A 21993-nucleotide genomic window follows, 5' to 3' on the forward strand; every position below is an offset into this window, starting at 1 on the left:
AAAGGAAACCTACGGATTGAGAAAAAATGTTTGTAAACTATATGTTTGATAACAGATTAATATTATAAAGAACTCTTATAATTAATAGCTGAAAAACAACCCAATTAAAAAAATGGGTCAGAGACCTGAATAGACATTTCTCCATATAAGACATAAAAATGGCCAACAGGTATATGAAAAGTTGCTCACTGTCACTAATCATCAGGGAAATGCAAATTAAAACCGCTATGAGATATTACCTTACACTCATAAGGATGCCTATTACCGAAAAGACAAGAGATGGCAAATGTGGGTAAGGGTGTCAAGAAAAGGAAAGCCTACTACACTGTTGATAGGAATACAGATTAGTACTGCCATTATGAAAAGCAGAATGGGGATTCTTAAAGAAATTAAAAATAGAATTACCATATGACCCAGCAATTCCCCTTCTGGGTATATAACCAAATAAGATGAAATCACCACTCCATAAAGATATCTGTACTCCCACGTTCAAGGCAGAATTATTCATTATAGCCAAGATATAGAAACAATCTAATTCCTGATTGTCCATCAATACATGAATGGACAGAAAAAATGTTATATGTATACCTGTGTGTGTATGAATATTATTCAGCCTGAAAAAAGTATGTCCTGACACTTTTATCCACATGGATGTACCTGGAGGACCTTATGCTAAGTGAAATAAGCCAGACACAGATGGAAAAATTTGCATAATCTCACGATCTCACTTATATATAGAATCTAAAAAGGAAAAAAATAAGGTCAAAATACAAAGAGAATAAAACAGTAGTTGCCAGGGACAGGAAGGGCAGGGCAGAGGGAACGGGAAGATGTAGGTCAAAGAATACAAAGTAGTAGATATGTATGATGAATGGGTCTAGAGATCTAATGAACAACATGAGGACCATAGTTAATAAAATTGTATTATATTTGGAATTTTTGTTAAATAAGTAGATTTTAGCTGCTCTTGTCACCAAAAAAGTCACTGTGTAGGTCTGTTAACCATAGTAACTATTTTACTATCCGTATGTTTCCCATAACGTCATGTTGGTAAACCTCAAATATACACAATAAAATGTAATTTTTGAAAACAGAAATCAAATATGTAATAAGAAAATCAACAAAGTTTAAAAAATCAAAATTGATTAAGTGCCATATTTTGAAAAACAGCAATCACTGTTACATTTCACTGGATTTCTTTATGTTTTATGTACAATAACCAATTTTAAAAGGCAGTAACTTTGGGGGTGGGAAAATTATTACTGCCCATTTCATTTTTTTGAAAATGATTCTTCACATTTAAAAAAAATTATTTCTCCTTGTACCTGTTAAAGCCTATCAAAACATCGTTACAATCTGGGTTTCTTTCTGTCACTGAATTTTGAAAGTATGTATGCTTTTAAATTTCTTCTCTTGAGGTTGAAGATTGTCAGCTCCTTGAGAGAGGAGATTTTGTCTTATTTGTCTTTGTACCATCTCTGCATCTGCTTGGAAAAGATTAATTTTTCAAGGAATGACTAAACTAGATTATTTCCACTATCCATTAGGTTATTGAAAAACAGTCTATATTGAAGATAAGAAACTGTTTCTTAGAGCTTCTCAGACAAGAAACTTTCTTAGAGAAGAAAAAGCTTTGGAAATAAAAATTAATTTCATTAATTAATGAAAATAATCTTCATTGTTCAAGTTGCAAAAATGGTTGTGTTGCACTTGTCCCCATCATCATGACAAATCATGGCCTTACTCAAAAGTCACTGTTGAACCTTATGATACATAACTATGGAAAGGTGAGGCTTTTTAAAAATTCATCAACTATCTAAAAGTTTTAAAATGATTTGTACATCAATTACAGCACTGTTTTAATTAAAGTTCTGTGTATATTTTTAAAGGAAATTTCTCCTCCCTTATTTTTCTCAACAAAGTTTTTTTTTTAATTAAATTTCTTGTCTGTTTTCACAGAAAAGCAGTATATGTTCCTCAATTGAAACAGGAAGTGACGGTTTCTTCTTCAAGTTCAAGTTAAATGTTGGGATTTTCCAAAAATCTTAATCTGTTATGGTTGCTGTAATTTATTAAAATCTTTATGGCAAAAATTTCCAGTTGTAAAATATATTTATTTTAAGCTTTACACATCGGAAATGTAATTAACACATTGCCTCCTTGTGAAGGCCTGGCTTCCTCTTTAAGGCAATTTTCCAGCTAGGTTTTTACTGGGAGTCCCCTCATTGTTTGGAGCTACACTGCTTCTGCTTCCTTTTTTCCTTCCCTAGCACATATTCTTTAAGTACAGCCTCAGATATGAAATGAAGTGTAAGGCAAAAAATATGTATGCCCTCAGTATTTGATAAAAGTGTCATTTCATATCAAGAAAGAGTGTGATCTACATTTATTTACTCAACGCTTATTTATTGTTACTATTTTTTCTTGACCCAGTGTTTCTTGACCCTCAGGGGACCACACATTGTTCTAGACACTAAGCATAGAGGAATGAACCTACAAGTCAAGGTTCCTGATCTCTTAGCGTTTATATTTCAATGACAGGAGACATAAAATAAAGAGGTAACCCCAAACAATAAAACATAATTAGCTAATGATAATTGCCACAAATACAATAAAACAAGGTGCTATAATAGAGAAAGATCAGAAGTCTTCTTCGAATACAGTTGTCATAGGAAGCCTTTCTAAGGAGGTAATATTTGAGGAAAAAAACATAGTAATGAAAAGAAACTACCCATGACCAGAGCAAAGCTTTCTTAAGTGAATCAATAATAAATACAAAGGCAGTGAGACAGGAAGAAGTTTAGTCTGTTCCAGAAATAAAAATTAACCAGGGTAGCAAGTTTAGAGTTAGTACCAAGGAAGCAGAAAATCAAAAAGGTCGAAGAAGCAGGGGTGAGCCAGTCATGTGGGGCATTGTAGGGCATGGTAAGCAGTTCAGATTTAGATTTTATTCCAGATGTGCGGTGCAACCACTAGAAAGCCTTTAAACCAAGAAAATCAGAAGTGGTATTGTTGTCTGGATATTGCTTATAAAAGATTATGCTAGCCACAGGTAGAGAATGGACTGTAGTAGGATAAGAGGGGAGGCATAAAGCCCAGTTCGGAGGTCATTTGTGGTATCCAAGCAAGAGATGATGCTGGCCTGATGTAAGGTGGTAGCCATGGAGATACAACATCAGGACTTGCTCATTTACTGGGCGTGGAAAGAGGGAAAGAAAGAAATCAAGAGTGCTAGTTAAACATTTGATCTGAGCAACCATGGGCCTGCCAGTCACTGTGCTAAGCTTAGTGGTTAAAATAGAGGATAAGACATTATGAATTTATGAAGGTCCTTGCCTTCATAAATTTTATAATCTATAGTTATTTAATAAACGTGACTCAGTTAACAAACTAATAACTTGGAAAAATTAAGTTAGATATAAATTTCATGGTGTTTTAACATAATAAAGTCTAGATGGGCTAAAATGTTCAATTTAATAAATAAATAATATCTAAATCTTAGGAAAACTAGAAGAAGCAATATATGTACATTTTTACATTCTTTAAGGATGGGAAAGCTTTTATAAAACTGTGATGTAACTGATAAAGAAAAATAATAGATTCGATCACTTACATTTTTAAACTTTTATATGTCAAAAATACCATAGACAAGACTGCAAGGTAAACAAGTCACCTTGAAAATATAGTCACAGCATATATGATGAAGAGTTGATATGTTTAATATATAAAGAGAACTTATAAATCAATAAGAAAAAAGATGAGCAAAGAGTCCAATAAACAATAAAGCAAAAGTGCAAAGTCTAAAGAGCCCAAACTTACAGGTATGATGATATATATATTTAAAATAAGATATGGATTTTTTTACGTTTCAAATTAATAAATGTTTAAAAGAAGTATAATAACCCATGTTAGCTGCCCTGGGAGTATAAAACTGACAAAGATTTTTTAAGCAAGGAAATTCTTCAAAATGCACATTGCCTTACATCTGGTAACTTCAATTTTTGAAATGTATCTAAAAGGTGTAGTCATGCTTGTGTGGAATCATATGTAATCATTCACTGCAGTGTTGTTTATAACAGTATAACTTTATCATAATAATTAAATAAGTAACGGTATTTTCATTTGGTGCAATACAGAGCAGCTAGTTAAAATTACATTGCAGGAAAAAAAGTGACTGATTTATAGTAAATTGTTCATACTACGTTTGATGTGATGAAAGCAGGCTATAAACCAACAAACCAAATGTAATAGCATTTTGATAAACAGCCACAGGGAAAATAAGTCAATAAAGACATTCAACAAATTGTTTATGATGATTATACTTGAGAGATGGAATTATAGGTGCTTTTTGTCCTCTACATTTCTGTGTTTTTCAGATTTTCCACATTGCATATGTGCAATTATATACTTTTTATATTATCAAATAAAAATTACATATTTACAAACAGATAAAACACTAAAAAACGAAGTCACTAAGCCTCTAAGTTTACTTTTCTTTAGAAAACCAGTTGGAAAGCAGTTCATCAGAGTAAAAGTTTCCACAGCATCTGCCATTTAACAGTTTCTAAGCCTTTTTGGAGTCCTTTTGAAATTGGAGGTATTGGCAAAAAAAGCCCCCAAATCCAATGCTTGCAGATAAAAGATGCAAAAGAATGTTGCCCTGATGCTGACAATAGCAAATGACCCACTTCAAGCACAGACAATGGAGGTGGAGCATGGATTTGAGCAAGATATCCTGGAACCGAGAGCTGTAACTACTCTAGGTCCTGCTAGTCATCATTCAAAGGCCAGTCCATACCAGCAGCCACATACCAGAGAGTTATGGAGCCAACATGACGATCAAATTAAAATCTGCAAGTAATACTAAGTCACATCTGTCCTTACATAAGATTGTAAAATCTTTGATTGTGATCCAATAAAACCATTTGCTCAAATAATGATAAATCTGATAGTTCCTGGTCTCCGCACACCACAGATTAAATAGATAAACTGCCTAATATTTTTTCTTTCTTTTTTTTTTTTTTTTTTTTTGAGTCAGGCTGGAGTGCAGTGGTGCAATCTTGGCTCTCTGCAGCCTCGACTTCCCAGGCTCAAGTGATCCTCCCACCTCAGCCTCCCGAGTAGCTGGGACTATAGGCATGCCCCACAATGCTGGGCTAATTTTTTTTTTTTTTTTTTTTTTTTGCAGAGACAGGGTTTTGCCATGTTGTCCAGGCTAGTCTTGAACTCCTGGGCTCAAGTGATCCACCAGCCTTGGTCTCCCAAAGTGCTGAGATTACAGGCGTGAGTCACTGCACCTGGCCTGCCTCACCTTTTGAACATATAGGATCCTACTTAAAGTGCTATGACAAACATGCAACCTGAACATCTAGAGTCATTCTGTTTGTCTGGCGTTTGAACACGAAAGATACTAAAAATTAACTCTGCCTGCTGAACTTTTTGCAGGAATCAGATTGAATTTCTTTTGAGGGCTCTCAGGTTTACACTTGTAAAATAACCTATTATGTTTAAAAATTATGAATAGTTGCTTTACATAGGAAACCAGTAAAATAACAATGATCCTTAAAAATGTGTGTGTGTGTGTGTGTATAAATGTACTTCATATTTCCACAGCATCTGTCATTTAACAGTTTCTAAGCCTTTTTGGTGTCCTTTTGAAATTGGAGATATTGGAAAAAACAAAGCCCCCAAATCCAATTCAGTAGATAATGACTAAATTATTATTTATCTCCTCTGTTTTGTTTCATTATGTTCATTTTCAAACTTTGATGTCTACCAGTTTCTTCTGTGGAGCTTATAAAAAATATAAATACCCGAAGTGTATGCATGGCCTACTAAATCAGAGTCTCACAGTTGATGGTACCTGGGTTTAGCAGAATACATAGGTGGTCCTGGTGCACCCTGAAGCGCGAAACGCTGCTCTGGGTGAAAAAAAGTGCTAGCAGGGAAATGTGTTAGCAAAATAACAAGGAAAAGAAAGTTAACAAATCTCAAATTGGAAAAGAAAAATCTTAAAAAGAAAGACGTGAATAATGGCGTTCAGTCTTGGTTGGTGTCATTTCTCACAGGCCAATTACCTACAGTGTGGGTGGACTAGAGAATAGAGATTAACATCAGTCAAATCCCGTGGTTAAAGCGTTAACTAGAATGTCCATTCATTTCTCAAGAAGTGTGGCAGAGAGCAAAGGAGTGTACCTATCAGCTGTTCCTAAGAAAGTAAACACTCCCAACATGCACTGAGGCACAGGGAGTGGCTCAGGTTTCTTAACACTTCCCTGCTGTGGCGAAAAGGAGAAATAATTAACAGCTCCTGGGGCTCTAGGATCGCTGATCGCGTGGGGGGCACTGCAAGCGCCCAGCTGAGCCATGCTCTGGGAGGAGATAGGCGCCGCCCCTGCGCCCGCGCGGGCCTCGGACCTCCCCTACAGGTGAGTGACTCGCGGAGTCCCAGCCCGGCAGAGACAGGGCACTGGTTTCCCTCTACCAGAGTTCCTGACCCAGCCGAGAACAAACCGCGAAGCAAGTTCAGCCCAACAACGATGGTGAAAAGGGTCCTCCTGCTCACAGTGTGAATAACAGGTAAAAAATGGGGATGGGGAAAAAAAACTTTCTAATCCACTCCCTGGGGTCATGTTCAGGGCAAGTTACTAGAAAGCAGAATCCATAGGCAGCAAAGTTAAGTGTGTGTGTGTCATAGCAGCCTGAATCGCACACATCCCTTTTCCTTTTGATTTTCTCAGAATATGCTTTCCTAACCAAGGTAAGCTTGTAGGGTGGGAGGGAGAGAGGGGAAAGAAGGGAGGGAAAGGGTGCAGAGAAGGGCTTGGAGGTAAATGTAACCACAGGACCCCTCCTCCCTTTAGTTCAATGAGCCCTTCACCTGTAATTGTGCCTGGCAAAAATCGTGCCTTACAAAGATACTAGACTTCTGGATGGCATCCTCCTTCCTCTGAGTATCCTTATGGTTAGAATATTGTGTTGAATCATCGCACTGGAAAGATCTTAATTGAGGGTTCAGCTCAACTTTTATTTGTTTCTGCAAAGTGACAGAAAGCATGCCCCCCACCAAAAAAAATGAATTTTCAATATAAGCGCTCACCAAACAATGAAATAATAAACATAAATAATTAAATGGGAGTCCATGAGTTAAGGATATGAATTCTGAAGCAGAAGAGTGGTAGGTTCAAAGCTCGGCTTTGCCACTTATTAGTTTGCCCCCTCTCAAGTTTCTTAACCTAAGCCCCAAACGTTTGTCTGTAAAACAAGCATCATCAAAGGATCTGCCACATAAGGCTTTCTTTGATGGGAACTGAACAGTCAGCAAGTGTTCTGTAAGTGATACCTACTGTTAGCATTAAAAATAAGCTGCTCTGCCAAAGGGGCCGTTATCAGGGAGGGCAAGCTGAACTAGGGAGACCAGACAGTGTGTATTAGCATGCTGGAATTGAACTGGTTCCCGGAGACTGGGTCCAGGACAGGCAAGCAGGTGACAGGTGTGCTAGGATCATCTCTCTGGGTAGCAACGAAATGACCTGGCTTCTTTCCATTTTTCAGATAGAGTATGTGGTGGCAAATTCAGACATATTTGCTACTCAATCAGTTTTCTTTTGAAAAATTCACATTTACATTAATCTGTTATTCCTAAAAAGAAAACAGAATTTTAGAGTAAGAGAGTTACACACAATCTCATATTGTGGAATTCATGCCATTTGGGTTTTATAAAGGAGACTGCTTTTGAATAACTTTCATCAATTTAGACCATATAATCCATGTCTTTATATTTCAGCACATATTGAATTGTTTGTATTGAAGTGCTGTTTTTAATTTGTGTTGATGGACAAGAGACATGAAGGAATAATACTTCTATTTTGTCAGTCTCTACCTCTTAAGCTTAAATTACAGGAAAGTGGCTTTATTTTATGAAGTTTCACTTAAAGGGCACTTTTGTCAATGTTGTTAGTTATTAATGTTGCTAATTTTCTTGAGGGGACCTACTTAGTGTCTATGACTAGTAATTTCCATTGACGTCATTTTTATCTTGTTATTTTATTAAATAAAGCAGTCAAAGAGTTTGCAGTATACCCTAACTTAATATCATTGGTGTTTTAATGGATTCTTTTTTCAAATTGCAGAGTTGAAATTCTTCAGTGTGCTTACAATTAGATATTGACTGGAGAATTGTGGATAGAATTCTAAACCCAACCTAACTGAAGTTTACTATGTTATTTCCCTCTGGGGTCTGATTGTGTTTAGTACAGTTTAGCTAAAAACTTATAAAGGAATCAAATTGAATTAGAATAAGTTAGGGTTCCAATATTCATTAAAGATTTTTCAAAGAGGAAATATACTTTTATGCTGAATTTCCATATTGTTATACATCCTTAAACAAAGTTATTTGCCTTTATATTTATTGATAGACATATGTCTAAATAAAGAATAGTAGCCCCAATTGAGATAAATTTATTTAACCATATTTGAAATTGATTTGAGATTAATCTACTTAACCGTAACTGGGTGGAAGTCTTTCTAGTTAAAATCTGTTTAGATAGATAGATAGATAACAACTTTATATCTATACATTAGAATATTGTGTTGAATTTACATTTATTCTACTATTTCTCACGTGTATAACATTTTATTATAAACTATTAAATGTTGTGGTCAATCAGAGAGAGAGAGAAAGAGAGAAAAGAGTGACACAGAGAGACCCAGCAATGATTACGAAAAAATTAACTTTTCCAGTTATATTCAAAATATTGTAACATGTATGTAACAAGTCTTTTAAGCATGTAACTAAAAGTTCTATACCTGATTCTTGTTTTAATTTCCTAAAATAAGAAGCATCCTTTACTTTTAACTGAGATAGAAACCCAATGCTGACAGTCCATTTGCTTATATAGATTCATTGATTGCAATGTAGGTGGGGAATTCACGGTTACTAGAGTTACATGGGCTTCACATAAAAGCTTAGATTTTTAAAATATTCAAGTATAGGCCATTTGAAAACACAACCTCTGAGAAAGGAATTCTGAATATTTTCCTTTTACACTACAGTTAGAGAGTTATTCTGTTGCAAAAATTAATTTGTATGTTTAAAATGATAAATTATAGTGATTTCATCACTTTCATAACATAATCTCAAGAACCAAAGTTAACTAATACCACTGCTTTCAGAAGTAGAACATGAAGTGTCTCCTATTTAAGTAATAAGGATATTAACTTAAAGGAAAACTTCATCATCACCTAGAGCCTAGTAAAGGAGCTTAAGAGGAGAGAGTGTCGATTCTTTTGCAGCAAATATACAAACAGGAAAAATGAGTCGTGATCTGTGTGACGTCAACCTAAGAATTTCTACTGGGAAGCTCAGGTGAAGCAGAAAATTCTTGAGTTCCACCACACCAGTAATTCCAGAAGATACTGTCGGCAGACTGAGCAGCGCCTCCCAGACCCAGTGGTGGCAAGATGCCTTAAGTGCCTTAATACAAATTTGCTTCTCCGACCGTTTCTGCTTTCTTTATCTCCCTGAGGGCACCTTGAGCAGAATAAAATGCACGGCATTAGTACCATGTAAATATGCAATAGAACAGTAAAGTTTTGGCATTTCCAATTAGATTCCACTTGAACTGAGGGCAGTGGCATGCTCACATAGAAGTGTGTTTGATTCATATTCTGCCTAGTCCTCTCTTAGATTCAATGATTATAATACATTACTTCTATCTCAAAACCAACAATCACTGACTGCAACCAATATTACTTAATTAAGTGATAGTTTGTATATATGCCAACTCTTGACCTTTACTGTCTCTGCAAATAAAGCACATTTTAAGAAAAAGTATGGAGCCAAATGTTTCCCAGAAACCATCACTCTGTTAACTCTTTTCCTTTTTTGAGAGAACTAGATACTGGATGGAATTATAGATGCTTTGTCTCATTTTCTTGAAGTGATGTAATTGCATATAACTCTGCTCTTCTCTACTCCAAGGTTCCAGGTCATAACTTTGAGAAAACAGCTTCGTTTTGGAGATGAATACATAATTGTAACTTTCTATTGCTTCTTCAAGCTGAAACGATATTTTATTAAAAAGACTCTCCGTGTGTACAGCCCTTAACATACTCTTATCTCATAATTGAAATACACACTTGCTATTCTAGTGTGATACTTTCTGTTCTTTTTTTAAGTAGCTTTTACTGGGGACGTGGGTGAGAGAGATGTAACATATATTCCTTGTCTATGATTTAGACAGTACATACAAAATAAAAAAAGAAATAATTATCACACATAATCTCTTAGCTCTTAATTTTACCATTAATATTATAATATACCTCTCTGTATGTTGGATGTATTCAATATTTTATGTATGTTTTATCTATATGCCTGCATATATTCACTCACTTTAGAAGACACAAAAATGAAATAGCAATAATTCTGTCCTAAAGGACCTAGTAATCAAATTAAGTAAAATAAAATATGGTTAGAGAGAGAAAGCAGTAATTAGAAAGCTACAGAAAATTTCCTGTGAAATTTCAGAAGCAAGAGAAATTGTCTTTGGCTGGGAAATACAGGGAAGTTAGCACCTGTATATATATGTATAGATAGATAGATAGATAGATAGATAGATAGATAGATAGATAGAGATATATGTATATATATATTAGTTCTTTGTAAAATCATTAGCATTATGACACTTTGTGCACCTTGTGGCCTCAGAAATAAGAGGCTATAGATATAGATACAGGCTATATTTTCTGTGCCTAGCACGGTAGCAGGTGCAGAGAAGGAACTCGTGAAATATTTGTTGAATTTACAAACGAGTGAACCAAATTTTCCACTTTTAGACATGTAACCATTTAATTAACTCATGCTTGGATAACAGGAAGTTACTTTAAATGACTGACCCATTTGATTTAATTTGTACTAGAATTCACTTCCTGTCCTCTGGCCTCATTCTGGTCACAAGGCAACTGGTAAGTCCAGGCAAGCCCACCTCTAGGCAGGAATGCAGAGCAGGGGGAGGTGAACCACGTTCCAGCATTGCTGGAACGCTAATGCTGCCCAACACTGCCTCCTCAGGCTCCATCCAGATCTCATTGGCTTGTTCAGACCAATTCTACCACTCCTATACTTCTAGTGCTGTTGATTTCTCCAGGACTTAATTGCTGACCTATCTAATTCCCTGTTTCTCCAGCTTCATTGTTTCTGGACAAAATGAAAAAGTAAATAACCAAACTTATTAAATAATGATCTTATTTTACACACAATCTAAGTCAATAATCTCTGGCCCCAGGGCCTACATAGATTTGTAACAACCATCTTCCTCCTCAAGTTGTAGTTTATTATGTTCTACCAAAATAACTGAACATCCCAAGTAAGACCTCCAGGCTTCTAGAACTGTAATTTTTTCTTTCTTCATAAATTCTCTCCCTCTTTGCTATTCATGACTTCTCTGTTATTCTCCTCTTAAGACTTTGAGAAAATTTGCTCAGATGCTTATATCTACCAAGTCTTTATAATTTAGGAGATTTTCACAAGGGCCCTAGCAGGTTTTAGTTTGCTATGAATCATGGTGAATGGGAATGGGAAAATGAGGATGAAAAACTATTTGAATTCATAGATCTATGCCTCACTTCATTGTTTTTGTTTGTTTATTTGTTTTGCTCTTTTTTTTTTTTTTTTTTTTTTTTTTTGAGTCAGAGTCTCACTCTATCACCCAGGCTGGAGTGCAGGGACACAATCTTGGCTCACTGCAACCTCCATCTCCCAGGTTTAAGTGATTCTCAGGCCTCAGCCTCCCAGGTAGCTGGGATTAAAAGTGTGTGCCACCACACCCGGCTAACTTTTGTATTTCACTTCACTGTTAATACTAACAATGGGACTTTTACCAAAGCATGTTCTTACCTTTCAGGTATTTAAACTGTTTGAATATTTTATTTACCCAATTTTTAGATCAGACATGAATAATATTATTTCCTACTCAAATATTATGTGCTGCCTATGAATGAAAATTTTATCCTGTTTTTATTTTCTTACATTAAATTATATTCAACTGTCTTCCTTCCTAAAGTCAGAGAATAATATAAGAGCCTTGGAAACCCTTTCATCACATCTTCTGAAGTCTTCTGAAGCTGGCTATGAGTTACCTCAGCATAGATCAACAGCGTGTCACTATAACTACATTGCAATTATTTGCCCTCTTTAATGATATCTTTGATATTTCTTATGAATGCAAATAAAGAGTGAGCCAGTTGGAAAGCTACCGCAATGATTTTTCAGTCCATCACTGCCAATTTTCACTTTGTAATTATAAGAAGCTGCTATCAGTGGTTCTTCAGTTCCAAATATCCCCAGTGTCTGGTGAGGGAAGCAAGCTGTCTGGTTCTTAGATGGTCTTTTTGCTATGCTCTGACATGGTGGAAGGGTCCAGGCAGCTTCTGGGGTCTCTTTTATAAGGGCACTAATCACATTCATGAAGTCTCCACTATCATGACCTAATCACCTCCTAAAGTCCTCACCTGTTAATACTATTGCATTGGGGGTTAAGTTTCAACATCTAGGTTTTGTGGGGACACAAACATTCAGACCACAACAGAGGGAGGCCCTCTAGTAGGCTGATGCAATAATCCAGGAAAAAGATGATGGTGGCTTGGCTTAGGGTAGTAGCAGTGGAAATCAAAGCTTTCGAATTTGGAATATGTTAGTGGTACAGTGAATAGGACTTACTTTTGGATTGAATTTGGCTTATGATGAAAGAGGGAAAAAATGAGACTAAATATTAGTTTTGATGCCTAGATGGGAAAGAATTGTGGAGGAGGAAATTTTAGATCATGGGAGAAAGTCAGTGGTTCTTTTTCAGCCATGTAGATATTGAGATGCCTGGTACACATCTAAGTAGAGATTAGGTAGGTGGTGACATGCGTCTGGAGCTCAACAGAGATTATGGGATGGAGACAGATTCGATTACCTGGAAGAATGTATAGATAGAGAAGAAAGGATGGCTGAGAATGGACACTCAAACAAGCCAGTATTTAGTGATCATACAAAGGAGGAATCAGCAAAGGAGACTAGTGTTGAGGCCTGTGAGATAGCAGGAAAATAGAGTGAGGTGATTGATATTCTTGGTTTGTCTCAAAAGCATCAAGAAGAAAGTGTTTTAAAAGGTAGGAAAATCAATCTTGTCAAATGTTGCTAAGAGGCCAAGAAATGAGGAGAGAAGTGAACTCTTTGGCAAGGTATAGGCTCTTGGAACATGGGTGGAGAGGTGGAGGTAGGGCTAAATTAAAGGAATATATGATAAATAATCTGGACCCAGGAGGAAGAAGGAAGTGTTTGGACCCCAGGGTCATCACTGGGGGATTTCACTCGGGGACATTAATAACCCTTTTGGTGGGTTATTAGAATGACAAAATCCAGGGGCAAAACTCAAGTTTGAGAAGCTGGAGGAACTTGTGTAACCTGTATAACCAAGTTGCCCAGACCAAATCCTGTGAATAAGTAACTGGGATTCACTGGGCTCATGGAGCATGTTGTGTCTGTGTGCCCAAGGCAGCATAAAATGCCCATGTGGCTTCTGACGTATAGAATTACTTTGCCTGGTGACTAAGCTTCTGTGTCTCTGGTATGAGTCCTCCAGGTGTCCTGCATGAGACCTGCCAATGATGTGCTATCAGAGGATGCCATTTCCAACTAGAGAAGCACCATTCTTTGAGCAAGAAGATAGCAATAGAAAAGAAAGTAAGGTATAAATCAATAATGACAATACAAGGTAGAAAGCAGAATGATGACAACAGCGTGGATTCAAAGGACATGGGGAGACTTTAAGATGTCCCACTGGGGACTAAAAGGGACCAGATATCTGGACCTGCAGTGAGGAGGGCCCTCTGCTGCCAGGGGAAATTGGTGAGAAAAGACTCAATGACATGAAATTTCATTAGATTACAAGGCCTGGTGTTGAAGAAATGTTTCAATTTGGAGCCTGGAAAGGTAGGTTTGAATGGAATTGAAGAAAACTTGAGAGTCAGGTTAAGGGACTTGGGCTGTATTTATTAAGAAAGATACCAAGATGGTTTGTGACCAAATAGGTGATGGGATGATCAGAATGATAAAAGCCTAAAATGAGACTGCAGCCAAGCATTCACCCTGAAAACTGTAACAAAGTACCTAGTGAGTTTAACAACATGCTATAAAGAAAAATATGCACCAGAGATTTTATGAGAATAGAAGAATAGCTTTCCTGTTTTCTTTTTTTTCTGGTACTCTGAAGAGTTAGGACATATAATTTCCTAATTTTTATTCATCTTACCCAACCCAAATAACCAGATTTGAAAGGAAAAGGAGGAAATCCACCCCCTTATACACAACGTTTTTTTTTAAAAAAAAAAAAAAAAAAGAAAACTGAACTCTCTCATCCATCTTTTTAATTCTGGCTCTATCCCCTAAAATCTTATAGACTTGGAGCCATGATAACTGAATATTCAATTTTTGCAAAATGGAATGAACAGAAAATATTATACTTTACATCTCTGGTCACACCCTAATGCCATTTATATGAACATATAAAGGAGGAGATTATTCACATCTGACCACAGTTTCCAGAGCTTGAAGGAGACTTGAAAAATATTACATCATACCTAATCAACTCTTCAAGTCAGAGCTTGATTTTAGCTGCCTAGAATTGCAGTTGTGTTCTGCTGATTGGGGCAAGGTTCAGCCAGTTTAGGTGAGTTATTGCAATAGAAGGAATATGATCCCTTATACAGAATTATATAAATCAATAGAGTCATATTTATTTTGCTAGAAATATATGTAAAACAGACTTACCAAATTGTTCAATCCATCCGTGTCTGGAGTTACTGTTTCTGTAGTTTTTCATTTACATAATACATTTTTCTGTATTTTTGCTCACACATGACATACTACTTAAAAACTTTCTAAAACCTTCTTATACTCTAGAGACACAACAAAACACTCAACTTAAATCAGAAACTAATTTTTTAATGCATTATAGGAACAAATCATTAATATTATTCTCATGTTTAGGATATCCTCAGACCATCTCAAAAAGGAGGAAAAGATGACTATGATGGCTCACCAGTACCCCTCTTGGATCTTCATTAATGAGAAGACATTCATAACCAGGTAACCACACACCTTATATTATACATTGTCCTACTCACCAGTCATTTGTGGAATATACCATCAAAGTTTTCTAAGCATGATGTATGGCCAACAAGATCAATAATATGAATCATCAGTAGAGATACTAGATAAGAAGTTGGAAAAGTATGTTCCTAAAGACTCTCAAATTTACTCTCATGGAACAATCACTAATATTTTGTTTAACAGTGGTTTTACTTTATTAAAAGCAACATTTCTGTTTTAATAGTTGGGATAATATTGAAGAGCAGCATTAGGTGAAAGATCTAAGGCTTCTCATAAATGATAGTTCTAAAGAATTAACCCCAGGGCCAAAAACATTATGTCCTGTCCTAACCTCTCCCTCCCTTGCTCCTCATGACACTTTATTTTTACTGGTCCCTCTTGACATTAGATTATGCAATATATGGCCAACATCCACAGCTTTTCTTGTACGCAGCAAACAGTATCTCATATTGCTTTGGGAACAATAGAGTAGGGGCTTAAAAGCTATAAGAGTAGAGATGAAAACTGAAACTGGCCAAGCTACAGCAGAGGCTGGGGGCTGAGAGGAGATGAAATCATGAAAAAATAAGTGGTACTGAAACATGACCCAAATCTTATGGGGGGTGGAAAAAGGAAAAAAGCCAAATAAATGACAGAGAGAAGGAGAAGTGAATGATGCAGGGTTGGGCAGTAGGAAAGTGAAGGAAACAAATATGATCAAATATGGAAATAAAGCCACAGCTGAAAGATAAGGATGAACTATAAGCAGTGGGAAAAAGACCTGATGCAAAGGATAAAGGATCCACTGACTTATTCCTCAAACACTTACTGATTACTCACTGTGAGCAGGTGTATTTTTGGACCCTGAGCATTCAGTAATGAACCAAACAAAACCCTTACTCTCATGGAGTTACATCATAAAGTCGGGATACAGTCAATACATAAGATAAATGCTGAGGAAATGGAGTAAAGAGTGCTGGAGATAGAGAGCGGAAAGGGTTCTGATTGCATATAACCTAGTTCCTTCCTCAGTGAGCGCGAAGCATTGGAAGAAAAGCCTGCAGAAAGGGAGAAAGCAAGCCATGCAGTTTTTGCAGGTATTCCAGGCAAGAGGAATGGCAACTCCACAGCCCTAAGGCAGACGCATATTTGTAAGGGTCAGGGAGAACAGTGTGGGGAAATGGAAGTAGAAAGACAGCAGGAGAAGAAGCCAAATGGGCTCAGAACATGTAGGGTTTGATAGGCCAGTATGAGGCTTGATCTTTCCCACTAAATAAGATGAGAAGCTGTGGAAGGATATTGAGCACATGAGTGGCAATATCAGTCTAGCTGCTATGTTAAGAACAGAGTAGAGAGGGGACAAGAGTGGAAACAGAGAAGTTACCAAGGAGCTGACAGTCCAGGGTGGAGATGAAGGTGGCTTGAACCAAGGTGGCAGCAGTAGAGGTAGAAAACAATGGTCAGATTCTGGATATAGTTTGAAGACCAACACAATAGGATTTCCAGAAGGGTTAGACATGGGTGTGAGAGAAAGAGCATAACCAAGGATAATTCTAAAAATTTTGATCTAGAAAAATGGAGTTAACATTTTCTGAAATCATGAGGAGAAGCAGGAGCTACAGGAGGAGCAGGTTTGCAGTTGAGGATCCGGAATTCAGTTCTGGACACATTACATTTGAGATTGAATAAGAAGCATTTCTTAAAAATGAGGTCCATGGACCACCTGCTTCTGACTCAGATGCCTGTTCACAGTATAGACCCTTGGCTTCACCCCAGAACTAATCATGTGATTCTGATGCATACTGAAGTACTGAGAACAAATTCTCACCGTAGGAAAGGATTAAAGTTCTGAGAACTTCTGACCTCCTAACATAAACAAAATTCCTGGAGCTAGGGGAAATCTCTGCCAGGCTGTCACCAGAAATTATAACAATGCCACTGACCAACTATGATAACCAGCATACCACAAATCTGGCAAACACCCCTACTCATTTATTCACTTGGCAAGTAGTTTTTTAGCTCCCTCTCTTTACTAGGCATTGTTGTGGTAAACAAGACAAAAATTAGCAATTTATTGAGGTATTTTTATTTTCCTGCACAGAACTACATGAAAAGAATGGAAATTAATAGTTAAGCAGAATCTTCATAATCAAAATTTTGGTTTCAGCAAATTTCATGAAGATTACATATGATCAGTAAAATAAGAGGTCCTGATATTAATAATAGCATAGTAGGCAACATAACGTTTATATCCCACTACTGGACGAGAATTCTCTGAGTTTAGAAACTTCCCTGTTCAAAGGGTATTGGCACAGGTTAGCTTTGTACTGAAATGACTAAGCTTCCAGTTGCTGTTTTATTGCCTGGAGTCATCATTGCACACTGCTTCACATAGTGAGCTGGGTGGAAAAAAATAAAAATAAATGTTTTTTATGGTTACTTTCAAAGTATTTTCACTTTAGGTCATAGGCTGAAATCTGGGCACTTTAAAGGTGAATAAATGCTAACCATGTATTTAAAAAAAATTAATGGAGAAGTTTAAATCCAGTTTTAGAATGCCAATCAGATTTCACTCTCAGAACCTATCAGACTTTTTCTGCTACTTAGTAACCTAATAAAAACTTTGCAGTCTATGCCTCTTCTAAGGGCAGCTCAAAAGGCACGTGTACAATCCTGTCCTTAGTAAGTTTAATTAGCGTGATGTAATAAATTTTAGCAGAAAGTGCATTATTCCAAACAGTTTCTTTTTCCAAGCATGTTGGCCAGCAACCTTTGTTGAAACAAAGGAACCAGCCACCTGCACTTCTAAGCACAAATTAAGCACAAAGAGCCAGTGTTCCACAGGCTGCCTTCTACCTGGCCAGTACAGCCAGAAGGCAATGTTTGCCCAGGTTTCATATACAGGGTCTTCTCCTGATCAAAGGAATAGGAGCAAACACTGCGTGCCCCTGTGAGTCCTGAAGGTAAGTTTCTAAGAGGAGGGCATCATTCTCCTGAAGAACGCTGAATACCTGTCTTGAATTAAAGTATAAGAGAGCCTGTTCTGACTTATTTGTATAAAAAGTTAGAATTTCAAAATAAGCCAGAGACAGAGGATTTTAATCGCATATTTAGGAGCATCTACTTTAAAAATTAGAATTTTTGTCCACATGGGGATTGTTTTTAAAAATTCACATTATCCATGTTTGATGACCCAGTGAAATGAAAAGAAATTATTATGAGAAACTGGGTATCACATCTGTTATTTTGTCACAAAAGGGTCAATAACGTCATCATGAGATATGTGAAAGAAGGACATTTATTAGGTTTTTTTATATCTGATATTTTTCAATAAGCATATATTGTCAACAGTCATTGAGCATATCAATATGACTTAATAATCTGTTATTCCTAGTAAAATTTATCTACTTTGCAGTTACCTGTTTTATCAATTAAGGAGGTTTAAAAACGATGAGATCATTTGTCTGCCCAAGATAATCTAAAAATGTTCTCAGAGAAAATCCAATGATTTTCTATGAGACTCCAGAAGTTCAGACTCCAGAAATATATCACATGTATGGAATTTATTTCAATTTCTGGATGCGTGAATTTTCTATGCTGTATTCGCTACACAAATAACTTTTGAGAGCATACCATAAGCAAGGAGGAGGAGGAAGAGGGGAGGGGAAAGGGGAGAGGAGAGGGGAGGGGAGGGGAGGGGAGGGGAGGGGATGGAGGAGAGGAGAGGAGAGGGGAGAAGGGGAGAGGAAGAAGAGTAGAGAGGAGGGGAGGGGAGGGGATGGAGGACAGGAGAGGAGAGGAGAGGAAGAAGAGTAGAGAGGAGGGGTAGGGAGGGGAGAGGAGAGGAGAGGAGAGGAGGTAGCTGTCCTGCTCTTGTGGAGCTTGCAATCTGAAGCTGTAGCTCAAACCTGAGCCTTTATCAGAACCACCTGGAGGGTTCTTGAAAAGAAAGATTGCTAGGCTCCATCCCCAGAGTTTCTGATTCAGGAGTTCTAGGGTGTTTTGAATATTTGCATGTCTAAGTTCCCAGGTGGTACAGATGCTGCTGGTCTGGGGATCACACTTTGAGATCCACATAGATCTAAAGGCCTGAAACAAACTGACATGTATTCTGAGGGAAGGAACCCAGTTCTATGAAAGAACAAAGCCCTAGTTTAAACAAGAGTTCCAAGAAGGCTTCCCTAGAAACAATGTTTGTACAGAGATCTGACTAAGAAGAAGCTATCAAAGTTCAGGACAGTGGGTAGAAGAGTGTTTCTGACACAGGAAATCTGCCAGAAATCCTTACAGCCATGGAGCAAAGAGTTCCAACAAGTGAAAGGTGCCCAGGGTGCTGGGGTGCAGGACACAGGGAAAATGTCTCTTGAAAGGAGGCTGAAGAGGAAGGCAGGAGAGAGACCAAACAGGACTTAACCTGCCATAAGGGTGTGGGGGTTTTATCCCAAGAGCAATGGAAAGACATTTAAGACATTTAAAGATGTTAACAAAGCAGATGATATGATTAGATACATTCTACATACTCTGGATTTAGTGTGGAGAATGTTTGGAGGATCCTCTGAATAGCAGCAAGGAGTTTGCTTATTATTTTTTTGTTGAATGTAAAGATAACCAGTGGTGAAAGTCATGGCAGCATTACTGAAGAACAAAGTCAGAGCCAGTGAGTGTAAGAGCCTGTGTGTCAGGAAGTCTCCCATTTTCAGGCTCATGCTCAGGTTGATGGCCCTGGGAATCACTGGCTCTCTGTTGTGTTTCAGACCCTCTAGTAACAATCCCAAATGTCCAGGGGGCTGAAAGGCATATCGCTACAATAAATGAAAGACTTCATTAAATAGGATAGTTTCTCCCTCCCAAGGGAGCAAGGGGCATCAGAGTGTGAAGTCAAGTTACTCTTTCTCAATAAGCACAGAAGTCCCTATCTGTTCATACACAAAGGGTGTAATTTGATAGCAAGTTTCCATCTGCTCCCATAATGCTTGCTGTTGTGTGGCACACCTGTGTTTACTTTTCAACTGGCTTTAAAAAAAAACAAAAAACTATAAGGCTTGTCTCAGAAAAACAGGAAATGAAAGGCTAAACCACAGACAAATGAGAAGCAAGACCCAAATATGAGCTAAGTACCAGCCTAATTGCTCCATTCCCTCATCTCTATCTTGCATGAAGCTGAGGTTTGGGGTACGGATGAACCCATCATCCCAGTAGTCGGCATAGTATCCAATAGATAGCTCTTCAGCCCTTGCCGCTTTCCCTCTCTCTTGCATCTAGTGGTCCCCAGTGCCCATTGTTCCCATCTTTGTGTCCATGTGTCCCCAGTGTTAAACTCTCACTTATAAGTGAGAATATACAATATTTGATTTTCTGTTTCTCTATTAGTTCACTTAGGATAATAGCCTCTGGCTGCATCCATATTGCTGCAAAGGACATGATTTTGCTCTTTTTTATGGCTGCAGAGTATTCCATGGTGTCTATGTACCACATTGTCTTTATCCAATCCAGCACAGATGGGCACCTGGGTTGATTCCATGTCTTTGCTATTGTGAATAGTGTTGTGATAAACACAGGGGTGTGTATGTCTTTTTGGTAGAATGTTTTATTTTCCTTTGGGTCTATGTCCAGTAAAGGGATTGTTGGGTTGAAAGGTAGTTCAACTTTTAGATTTTTGAGAAATCTCCAAACTGCTTTCCACAGTGACTGGATTAATTTACATTCCCACCAACAGTGTATAAGTGGCCAAAAGACATGGGCAGACACTTCTCAAAAGAAGACATACAAGCAGCCAACAAACATGAAAAAATGCTCATCATCACTAATCAGAGAAATGCAAGTCAAAACCACAGTGAGACACCATCTCACACCAGACAGAATGGCTTTTATAAAAAAGTCAAAAAATAACATATGTTGGCGAGGCTGCAGAAGAAAGGGAAAAATCCTCAGGTATTTGAAGTTGGAAGAGTGAGACAGAATTCAGAGCTTTCTGATCATTCAGGGTTTGCATTTTTGCTTCAATCGAGATAGACTACTTCTCCACAAATTTCTCAGTTTCCAGACTTTGGAACTCAGTCCCTTCATTTGCAAAGGAAATGCGAATAACCTACTTTCCTAGCTGAGGAGGGTCTCTATGCAAAGATTGAAAAGCATTCTTTCTTCATCATTTGAACCAGATGAGGCCAAAAGCGAAAAGACCTGGAGCCATGGCTGTTTATGAAAGAGGAGTCAAAACTTGTAATTTTAATTCCAGGATTCAAATGGACAGGAATAAAGGATAAAATGGGTTTGGAGAATTCTGCTTCTATTACAGACATCATTAATATGGAATGATGATTTATCTTGGCAAATGGCTTGATGACAAGGCTTTATTCAGTTCTCTTCTGTGTCCTCATATTTCCTGATTCCATCTTTCCAAAAACATACAAGAGTGTATATTACATTTTTATGAACCTAAAAAATATCATGAAAGTATCACACATTTCTTATATAGAATTTATACGCCGGGCATGGTGGCTCACACCTGTAATCCCAGCACTTTGGGAGGCTGAGGCAGGTGGATCATCTGAGGTCAGGAGTTTGAGACCAGCCTGGCCAACATGGTGAAACCCCATCTCTACTGAAAATACGAAAATTAGCCTGGCCTGGTGGCAGCTGCCTGTAATCCCAGCTATTCGGGAGGCTGAGGCAAGAGAATCACTTGAACCTAGGAGGTGGAGGTTGCAATGAGATGAGATCACACCATTGCACTCCAGCCTGGGCAATAAGAGCAAAACTCCATCTCAAAAAACAAAAAAAAAAAAAAAAGAAAGAAAATGATTTATAAGGTATATAGAATTATAACATAGGAAATAAAAATCACAACCTTAATTCCC

General features: G+C 37.4%; 1 protein-coding gene across 2 annotated transcripts in view; it reads left to right on the plus strand.

The window, feature by feature from the left end:
* Window positions 1-6343: 6343 nt before the first annotated feature.
* RASSF6 (Ras association domain family member 6) overlaps window positions 6344-21993 on the plus strand; it is a 48912-nt gene continuing 33262 nt past the window's right edge. Inside the window, exons 1-2 of one of the 2 annotated variants that reach the window (XM_003832338.5) lie at window positions 6344-6579; window positions 15035-15133. In XM_003832338.5, the coding sequence (XP_003832386.1) occupies window positions 15069-15133 (65 nt within the window). In that variant the 5' untranslated portion in view covers window positions 6344-6579; window positions 15035-15068. The remainder of the gene's footprint in view (window positions 6580-15034; window positions 15134-21993) is intronic. The other variant, XM_057302086.2, reaches the window with a different exon arrangement.

Source organism: Pan paniscus, chromosome 3, assembly GCF_029289425.2.
Source record: "Pan paniscus chromosome 3, NHGRI_mPanPan1-v2.0_pri, whole genome shotgun sequence".
In the NCBI taxonomy this organism is placed as follows: Eukaryota; Metazoa; Chordata; class Mammalia; order Primates; family Hominidae; genus Pan; species Pan paniscus.